This window comes from Pteropus alecto, unplaced genomic scaffold (genome assembly GCF_000325575.1).
Source record: "Pteropus alecto unplaced genomic scaffold, ASM32557v1 scaffold7, whole genome shotgun sequence".
NCBI classification, from domain to species: Eukaryota; Metazoa; Chordata; class Mammalia; order Chiroptera; family Pteropodidae; genus Pteropus; species Pteropus alecto.
In genome coordinates, this window is record NW_006494614.1 from 32,306,240 (window position 1) to 32,317,362 (window position 11,123).

The window sequence follows — 11,123 nt, forward strand, 5'->3', positions numbered from 1 at the left end:
ACTGCTCCTTTCCGAGCAACTTAAGACCATGTTCTATATTTCTTCTCGGTGCATTTTAATTATTTAATATTCCCCTCTGTGCATTCCAACTTTATATGTCTTTCTATCTCCCTTCCCATTTCTTTTCCACTCTTTCTTTTGAAATAATGATTATTTTTAGAAGTAAATGATATGAAATACATTGTTTGAAATGTGAGGAGTAACTGAAAGTGATAAAAAGCATAAAAAGCATAATTTCTCTCACCCATAGTCTCCTTTATTGACATGGTCAATTAATTCTGGTTCAACAAGGCATACATGCTGGGAACATTTCCACTGCTGTCCTGAGCATGTGCTGCAAAGACATAAAAATTAAAAAAGTGTCCTGGCCTTTATGGAGTACATTTACAAAATTAGTAACCAGAATTGTACATTGTTAAGACATAAACCATATTTTGATTAATGGTAGCCATGTGCCTATTTGATTTTTGGCAAAAAAAAAAAAAAAAATGATAACACACGTATCAGCTACAATTCAATATGTTCTTATCTTCTAATCCAGGGAAAGAATAAATTGACTATACATTAAAGTCAATTAAAGTCATACTATAATTGACATTCATTAAAGTTGAAAAACACAAGACAATTTAGACTTTAGAGTCACTGTATTTGTAATAGGAAACTTTCTACAGGATAATCCTTTTAAGGCAATCTGTTTTTATATATAGTTACTTTGTTTAAAAACACACACATGCACACAATTTGCCTGTAATATGTCAGAATGTTTATGATTAAGAGGCATATTTAATGCAGTTCTGCTGTATGATAAAGGCCCACTGTCATGAACATCAAACTCAAGCAATAAAAATATATTCGAGATTAGATTTTTCAACATTCATTAAAATTTTATATGCTTATTAAAAAGCTACAGATATGTGACACTTTGACTTATAATTCTATCTGTATTTAAGTATACATTTTGTTTCACAGATATTCCTTTTATTTGAAGAACACACACAGACAGTAGAATTCAGTTCTGTGTCATTTAAATTCATTACCAGGAGTTGCAGTTTTCTTTAACTACTGATCCTTCTTCATAATGTTGACCATCTCTGAGGCAACCTGTCAATATAACATGTAAATAAATGAAATTTCTAAATAGAATAATAAAGTATGTTAACACAAGTAACCTAAAATTGTGTTTAGTTTTTCAATTATGCAAAAATATGTAGTGTAGATCTGATGTAAATGCACATCTGATTTGTGTCAAGGTTTATATATTGAATTCTTTTGGGCTTAGTCCATGAGCTTTTATCTTTAAACTGTATATTGTATTCCAACAGAGAAGATCTGTATAGCATGAAAACTAGATTACCAAGGAATTAATCACTAACCACGCTCAAAAAATAAGGTGTTTAAGTAGGTAAGCAATAAAACAGTGATTGAATAAATATATGTCATTTCTCATTTTTAACCCATTTCCTGTCTTCCCTGAGAACACTCACGGGAGGTGCTTGTGGCTGCAGTGTTTACCCTGAGATAACTCGTGGATTACATTCTTAACCATACTCCCAAAATTTGCCATGAAATATCTCACTTTTATTATTTTTGCATTGCTCTAGTATATTGATAGTCTTTGGAAACAAATGACGTCATTCTGTTTATAGAATTTTGCTTTTAGTAGTTCAATCATTGAAAATGTGGCATTCCTACACATGATGTTAAATGAATGCTGACAGCGAGTTGCATTTTTTTTTTTTCCTAAACCAGAAAAGGGTTAAAATATAATCAAATCTCACAAGTGAATATGACTAATTACATAAAACTAGAGGAAGGAGCTCAAAGTTTTGGACAAAATATGGAGCTATTTCATTGAATTCTGCTGACAAAGATAAATTTTATTTTGTCTTCAGTATTTAGATCAGGAGAAAAATTTGTAGTAGGAATAAAATTGTAGCCATTTGTGTTCCAAACACAAATGTTTCTTAACTATTAATTGATACTAGTTGTTAACTAGTTAATCAGATTATATAAACTACTCAAAAGAGATCAATGGTGAATCATCATATTATGAAAGTCATCAGTAAGATATTGTGAAAACAGTACCCTGGTTACAAATTAATTCCCTCTCAAAAATGTAACTTATACAAATTTAAAATTCATGCCCAATTAGCAAAGTAGCAAAATTCATTACTTTGTCATGTGAAAACTTTTTTGACAGAAACATTTAATTGACAGATTACATCAGTTGTTCCAATTTAAACAAAATTAATTCTAACTTTTTTGTCATTCATCATAGGGGAAAATCTACACTAATTTAGGAAGCATTCTAAGGGACCTGGTGTAACTATCAGGCACAATATCACAAAAGCAACTTATGGAATTAGCTATCCTCTGATTTTTCAAAGAATTCTTTCAAAGGAAACATTTCACAACTGCCCCTCTTCAGCATGAATTATGTTTTCACAGTCCAATATTTTGCTTCATAAATCTAAAACCTCTACGTATTTGTGTCTATCACCTCACGTGGATTTTTGACATTCCACACAAGAATGAAATCCACCTCCTTCCTGGACCACAAACTTCTCAATCTAGTCAACTCAGGGGAAGGGGAAAATTCAACTTTAAATCAGGTTCACACTTTTCGTTACTACTCAGGACTAGACACTTTTAATAAATGAATTTATACTACATTTGCAACCTAAAGAGACCCTAGAACATTTTATTACCTAGGAGCAATAGAAGATTCATGCAACAATTTGAGTTTTCATTCAAAGTCAAAGGAAGTACTTCCCTAACTAGTTTTAAAGGGTGAGTGGGGACAAATCGAAGCTGATTTTTAATCATCCCCATGAATTTTGCATATCCAACATAGATAATAGATACATAGATAAAGGGAACAGAACAGAAATCACAAAGGTCTTAAGGATAAAAGACTTTTTCTTCTCTGACCTGTATTCTAGCTAACAGTTTTAGAGTCAAGAGAATGCTATCACCAGGCTTACCTAAAACAATTAGTACTAAATTAATATTAGCAAAAGTTTCATTTCTTGGTCATCTTTCCTTAATATTAAGTCAGAGTTGACTATAAAAAAACTGTGTTTACTATAATCTCACTTGAACACAAACCATAATCAGTTGATCCAAGGCTGGTCAAGGTGCTGACAAAGTAGAGAACTGGTTTCTACACAATTCAGAGACACAGTCCATTTATTTCCTATACCTCTACTCAACTCAATGCATTCCCCATTTCTTACACAGGATTTAGAGAGAGATTTTTATATCCACGTTATATCATTTCCTGCTTAAAATTCTCAAGTTATTCCCTATCCAATTTAGAATAAAACCAAATTTCTTACAGTGACTTATAAGACCTTACCCAAAATGGCTCTGCCTTAATCTCTGCCCACATCACTACTGTTGTGTGGGCTAGGGTAGGGTTTTCAGAAAAATAAAGGATTTGCTAATGCAAATCCTAGTAGTGAGGATGAGAGAAGTGGATGGACATAATTTGGAGGTAAAGCAAATAGGACTTGCTCATGGACTGAGCTTGAGGAATAAGAAAAAAGGGGAATCAAGGATGTCTCACTAGGATTTTGGCTTGAGCAATAGAGGGACGATGAAGCTCTTACAGAAATAAGAAATAGGCTTATGGTAAGAACATCAAGAATTCTGCTTTACATATTTCAGATTTAGATTAAATCTAGGTTAGCCATTCTAATGGAGAATGTCAAGTGGATTAGTTTATGAAAATCCAGAGTTAAATCAAGGGTAAAGCATAAGTTTGAGAGACAGCAATATACATATTTTTTGAAAGTGTTAAGACTAAATAAAAGTCCATTTAAGAGATCGTGTATAGGTAAGAGAAAGAGGTCCAGGACTGAGCTTAAAACACTCCAGTCAATGGACATCCAGAAGAAAAAACTGGGAAGGAATGGTCTGTGAGAAAGTAGAAAATTCAGGAGGGGGTAGAATCTTAGAAAGCAAAAGAAGAAAAAGTATTTCATGTAACTGGTCAAACATGTAGAGTAGTACCACAGTAGTGTCAAAAAAGGAAAAAAAAATAGACATCTGGATATGGATATTGTGTTTAGTAATACTAAGTGGTCAATACCCCTGCCAGGAGAAATGTCAGTGAAGTAGTGAGAAGCAACACTTTGTAGGAACAGGTTGATGAGAGACCTAGAAGTCAGGAAGCAAAATATTTCCTTCAGATAAAAGGAAAGGAAAAAAATGGGATAGTAGCTGGTTAAGGACCTGGAATCAAGGGAGGATTTTTTCAAAGTTGAGAACTATAAAAACACATTTTGTAAACTGAAAGTTGATCCAGGAGGAAGAGGGGAAATGATGCTTTATGAGAGAGGGATAAAGAGAAGGAGAAGAAACAAGAAAGAGAAAGAGACCATTGTAATGGTGAAGATCTTGAAAAGACAAGAGAATGTGGGATTCAGAGGTCAAGGGGAAGAACTGACTCAAGGTAAGCGGTAACTCAGAAGGAGGTAGGTTGAAAATTATGCTGCAGAGATGAGAAAATTTCTGGTGGCTTTATTTTCTCAGTAAAATATGTATAAAGCATGTCAGAGTGAGTTAATCCAATTGGTTACACCTATAGCATCTCAACAACAAAAAAAGAGTAATGACTGTTTAAGGGAATTTTGCAACTTTAATAGTCACTAATACAAAATATTCAAAGAGTGAAATAGTTTATTGATTTGAGAAAATATGGTAAGATGTCTACAATTTATTTTAAAATACTTTATTATAATGTGTTATAAATTCTGTACTGGACTAAACTTCACTTTAGGGAAGGCAGTTACTTGCTCTAATTAAGATTCCATATCCCATTAGTGGTTAATAGCATTCATTGTGAAAGGCAAAATTCCAGGGTGGCGTCTACAAGTGCCTCTATAATCCATCTTTTGATAAACACTAGAGTGTCAGTATAATGAAAGTCAGAAATGGGCTTTCATTGGCAAAATTAGTAGCTTGTTAATCAGTATAATGAATATAAGTAATCAGCTCTTATTGGTTAAATTAATAGCATTCAATTTATGTAGATGAGATAAAATATTTTAAAGTCTCATCCCATTCTTATACTCCATAATGTATATGTATCTCTTAAAGTCAATAGCCTTTTAACTCTTAGACCTGGTGTCCTAGAATTGATCTTCAAAAGGTTCTGTGTCCAGCTACTGGTAGGAGAATTCCTCATTCCCTGATATCCACTATAGTGTAAGAGTCCTACCTCTGTAATATTATCACATGTCTCTCCAATAAATTTTTCATGCAAAGTAAACATGGGAACATCTAAAAAGACAGGGACTTGAGATTTCATGAAACTTACAAAGGTTGTATGAATTGATTTATGTCTCCTTACCAATATATATTTTTGTAACTATCAGTACATATGGCAGAACTTGGACTGTGACGTATCTGTGATTAAAGAGGCTGTGAAGAAAAAAATAACCCTCATCTAATTCAAACATGTCAGTAGCTTATGTAAGTCTTTTACCAGCGTGAACATGAGTTGTACATAATCAAATTAGTTTACGTCTGTTCACAGTAGATGGTATCCTAGACTCTTTCCTTAAGATCTGCTACACCAAAAGATTCTGTCTGGATAATCCACTCTGGTTCTATTTCAAACACTATCACTTCTTTTCTGTATCTGACATTTGAAATCCTTCAATTACTGGGAGTTACCATCAAAGATGGGTGAAAAAAACACGGATACACCCTACTTCCACTTTATACAAAAGGGATGTGATTTTGTTTTATCCATGTAAATAGTTTTAAGTCACTCGAATAAAGAGAGCTCTGGTTGCAGGACAAAAAGCAAATAACCAAAGAATAATATCTATTACATCAGTAAATGAACAACTTCACATCTCAGAGGAAAGTCACTTTATATATGCAAAAAAAAGTATAAATAATGAACCACTGTCTTTTCATTTTAGTTAATTTTTGCATGATTTTTAATATTGTGTATGACTCTTCTTTCAACCAGATACTCCCATAAGCAAGATAAAACAAAAGAAAAAAAATTACCTCCATGAGAACAAATGTAGTCCAATGTGAACTTTTTGCTACTAAATAAAATGATTAATTGCTTCCTTCCATAGTGAAGGAAATAAAAACTATACCTATATAAATTCTACCTATAACATGTTTCCAAATTAGCTCTCAAGAAAAAATGAACATTGAAGAAGTAGTAATTACTTTTCTAAATAGGCTATATGTCTCAAACAAGAAAAGCTCAAATACATTTTAACACATCAAAAGCAAGCAGTTTATACATAATATTTAAACTCAACACCCATGAAGCCAACCCTATTGCTATTTAAATCTTATAATGAGTTCTCATAACAGAATAAGATCCTAAATCCTTAATATAGCCTGAAAAACCTAGTATAACCTGATTTCTACTCACCTCTCACCTTATCTCATGTTACCACCAACCCTCCAGTAATAATCACTGTCCAGAAATCGTGGCCTCCATCCAGTTTCTGGACTACACCAAGCTCTTCAGTCTCAGATTTGCAACAGCTTTCTGATCTTCCAGTCAGATCACTTTTTACTACTCCTTGAGTCCCAGCTTAAATGTCTTCCTTCACCAGCCCTACCCCAGGTTAAAGTTGTATATTATTTTACATATTAATGTTATATTCTGATACACTTTCTCACAGCACCCTAAATGTTTCCTTCAGAGAATTTATCACAATTTGCAATCATATAGGGAATTCATTAAATATCTTATATGTACATCCCCCAATTTGACTGTCACTTCAGTGGGAACAGTATCTTGATTTTTTTCCCTCAATTGTTGTCCAGCTCTAAATACCATTCCTGGCACAGTGGAGACATTCAGTATATAATTTCTGATGAACAACTAGTTTAGACATTTCTAGTAGAGTATCTGCCACTTTTTAGAAACAAAATAAATGTTTGTGAGCTGCTTATTGATAAAGGCAAAGGCCTGGAATAAATGACAACTCTGTGGAAATTTTATCATAATACATATGTGTTTTGAAGAAGCATTTCCTCAATTTTTATAACAAGATGACACTATTGAGAATGAAGGCAACACCATCTGGATTTTGAAATGAGCTCTTGATTTTTAAATAAGGATACAAATCTTTATTTACTGTCTTCTAACTGTAATTTCTAGTCACTATAATCTGTTTACAGTAGTGTGACAACGCTCTGATTAAACCTGCATTTCTGCTGTGGACATTTGACATGTTGGGTGACTGAAAAATAGGGCCTCAGATAAATGTAGCAGTAGAATTTTGTTTTGTGTTTTGTTGCAAATCTTGATTGTTCAGAATAAATGGACATTTCCTATAATTAGACCCATATAGTAAATAACATCATTCTCCTTATGAATTATTTGTATTTATCCACTTTTACAATTACTCCATATGAAGCCCTCCATTGTTTCTAATAGTTTAAAAATCTCTGATTGGTAAAACAAAACAAAAATACACTGAAGAATCTATTTGTTATTAGTTAGGCAGGGCCGGTGGCTGACTTTATTTTGCTTTTGTACTGGTTTTAATGGCATTACAATACCACAGATTTTAATGCTTGTAGGTAGAATTTATGTAAAATGTTACATGAATCTGCAGATGATCATGTGACTTTCATGAGATTCTCTAAGAGATTACATTCAAAAGGCTTGAGATTCCTGTTGTCAATATACTTGACAAAAAAAGAAAGAAAGAGTTTTAAGTAACTCTTACATAAATTGTGTGTTCCGAAACAGGATCCAGACCAGCATTTATGCTCATCACACCAGAACTTTCCTGAAGGTGATTATATGATTCAGGTATGCTGCATCTAAACCAAAGCATTTTAACAATCCAAAGAAATTTATTCTAGTGATTGTAATATTCATTTTTAATTTGATCTCTAGGATAGGAGCTGGGAGAGAAAGAGAGAGGAAAGAAAGAAGGAAGGAAAGAAAAAAAGAGAAAGTTTGACAGATCTTGTTATGAACGAATATAATGCTTAAACACATTCCCAAAGCCTACCTTCTGTATACCAAGGTGTTGCGTGAGGAAGCCATTCTTTCTCTCCACGGCAAAATGACTTGTAATCAGGACAGCAATCAGAATTTTCCCTTTCACAGAATGTATCACAGTAACACAGTGCATTCACTTCATAGAACTGAGTGACACAGCCGTCATCTCTGTCTTCACAACAACCAAAACTTCTACAGTATTGCCCTTTGTAAATGGCTCTTTTGAATCGAGTACCTTCCAAAATGGTGTGATTCCTAGTGAAATCAGCTCCTGGGTCAACTTCTCTTTGAGATAAATACTGTTTCTCCGCCCAGATTTCTGTAATTAGGTGAGAGACGATTAAGATCTTATATCCGATCCACATTCTCTAGAGGTCTGGTATGGCCCCCACTTTCTTGTTATAGCCAATATATAACTTCTTGAGACTTCTCCTCAGAGTCTGATTTCTAATCATCAAGACAGCTCTGCCTGATTCCTGAAACTGCTCCTTTACTTGAACTGAGTATACTTCTTGAAGTTAAACATTAATCAGGAATTTAAATGTTTTCCCAAGATAATATGTGTTAGAAATAGACCGTTGTTGGTCCCCCAAAGTTAAAAATTTATATTTCATATCATAAAAAAGTTCATCACCATAAAAATAAATACATAAAATCTTATGCATAGATAATGCACTGAATATTGCCTGCCTCCAAAAAATCTAGATTAAATAAAAAACCTCTTTGGCATACATATGATCCAAATTATGGTTTCAATAACCACTGGCAAGGTGTAGAAAATTCAGAAGTCAAAATCACAATTGTTTACTTCAGCTACTTCAACTAAAATCCAGGCTGTCATGAGTTTGCCTGCTAGGTTCTTTCATATCAGTAACAGTTGCTCTAAGTCATGCCCAGTCACACACGGGCTTTATTTACCATCTGTACTCCATTTACCTACCAGAAGCATTACCTACCAGATGTCAAGGTTTAGTGGAGCCTAATTCAGCTAGAAATTCCCAGAGGGTGACAGTTCTCTCCACCTGAGTCCCTACTTGACATCAAGGTAGAAACCTGCAGTATCTGAAAGGCAGTTTATAATTAAGAAAAGTCAACATGCCGTGCTAAAGAGCTGCCAGGGGTGGGAGTCGTGAAGGAATCTCAAAGGTCAAAATGTCCTTAGTGTTTCGGTAGAGCTGTGCATCTACAGTAAGATTTTCTGTGCTGTATTTATTCATTAACTATAATAACTCCCTTTGGATTGAGGGTATGAAACTAGCAGATGATGATTCAGCAAAGGTGGTTGGGTGGCCTAGTGGAAAAGACTTGTCTTGACAATCAGAAAACTTGGACTCTGCTCCCTGAGCTACTGTTTAATTGGCTTTATGATCTAGGGTTCGTAATTTGTTTCTCTGGTCCTCACTATTTTCCTATAAAACGAGGGTCTTCCTCTTCAAGGCTAATTCATAATTCCGACCCTTTAAACTTCTTCCTTGAATTTGCTCCAGAAATTATTCAACTCACACTTTTAACTTCGTTGTTGTACTTTCTTCTGGCTCCTAATCTTTTTTTGTTTTAATTTTACATTATCTTGGCATTTCTCTAAAATCTCCATCTCTCCAACCCCAAAACTGCTGCCTCCACTTCCTTGTCATGCACTGAGTCACTAAATTACTGCTAAGATCTGCCTATATTCCCATCTACTTTCACCAATGACCTAACACCCAATTCCCATAAACCTGTATTCATCTTTATCTTACATGAATCTTCTTCAGCATTTAGCCTGTATAACAGCTTTCTTAAGAACAGAAGCCTAAGAGTTAGACTAATGGAGTTCATAACCTAGTTTCATCACTAACTATAGTATGTCTGGGAAAATGGCATAGTCACTCTATGCCTCAATTTCCTCATCTACAAAATTTGAACAATAATTTTCTATTGTATCAGGCAGATGGAAATTTAAATGAAATACACAAAATATTTAGCACATCACCCAAACTAAATAAATGTTAGTTATCATTAATAAGTGTACTATCCACCTAGAAACTCTTTCCTTCTTTGCCTTCTATGCTTTTATTCACTCCTAATTCTCTTCCCATTCTCCATATTGCTCTCAATTTATCTGCATACTCAGGGACTCACTTTCTTCCCTCCCAATGGTCATTTAAAATATGTTTTCACTAACATTCTCAATCTTTCCCCTCCCTGGTCCTCATACCTCATCTTCTCTCATAACTTCTAGTACTAAATCACCCTGAAAGCCATGGGCCAGAAGACTGTATACAAAGTGGACCTCCAAACTTGTTGCCTCTCTGACCTCAATTTAAACCACTTTACATCTTGCTCATATTGGTCTAGTAATTACTCTAGCCTTCTTGCTACTCCTCAACATGCTAGGCAAACGCCTATGTTAGAGCCTATGTAGTTGCTGTTTCCTCACTTGGAACATGCTTCCCAGATATTCGCATGGCTCCATATCTCACCCCTTTGAAGTATTCTTTCAAATACCTTCTCAGAGAAGTGGTGCCCATATCCCCTATCTAAAATTATAACCCACTTCAACAATCCTGTCCCCATTCTCTATGCTTTTGACTAATACATTATAATTTTATTGATCTTACTTATTTTCTGTATTTCTTTTCCAGAATATAAGATTTTAAAAATCATAGAACTTTGTCTATTTGTAATTTCTGTTCATTGTTCTATCTTCAGCACTCAGTGCCTGACACGTATTAAGCATTCAGTAAATATTTATTCAATTAATGAATGAATTTACAATTTTCATCTGCCCCTGTACCACATCTACTGAATACTATTGGAGATGCTCCATTAGGCCACAGAATTGGCACTACTACATATTTTTGGATATTTATCACAACTAAGCTCTTAAATACTGCTTATATTTTTTATACTTGTCTCCCATTTCCCTCAGTAGCTATTACAAACTTTGCTTTCCTAACTTACTAGAGGTTATCACTCTCTTGACCTTCTCACAGAAGTTATCAAGAAAACAAAGAAGCAAATGTTAATCCCACCCTTTCCTGTCATCAAACCCATAAACTTATCTATGCTCGCAGTCATCCTTCCCATCTTCCTTCTAGTCTCAAAAGATGAGATGTCATCCTGTTCTCAGACAATTCTT

General features: G+C 34.1%; 1 protein-coding gene across 3 annotated transcripts in view; it reads right to left on the minus strand.

Annotated features, from left to right (window-relative positions):
* Positions 1–8,541, minus strand: part of TINAG (tubulointerstitial nephritis antigen) — a 70,996-nt gene extending 62,455 nt beyond the window's left edge. Inside the window, exons 1-3 of one of the 3 annotated variants that reach the window (XR_001518173.2) lie at positions 8,013–8,541; positions 1,038–1,101; positions 245–334 (exon numbers count right to left, since the gene is read on the minus strand). Coding sequence is in view for 2 of the 3 variants with exons in the window: in XM_015600216.2 (XP_015455702.1) it covers positions 245–334; positions 1,038–1,101; positions 8,013–8,367 (509 nt within the window). In the remaining variant the exon portion in view is untranslated. The remainder of the gene's footprint in view (positions 1–244; positions 335–1,037; positions 1,102–8,012) is intronic. The other 2 variants (XM_025042851.1, XM_015600216.2) reach the window with 2 other exon arrangements.
* Between the last annotated feature and the right edge of the window lie 2,582 nt (positions 8,542–11,123).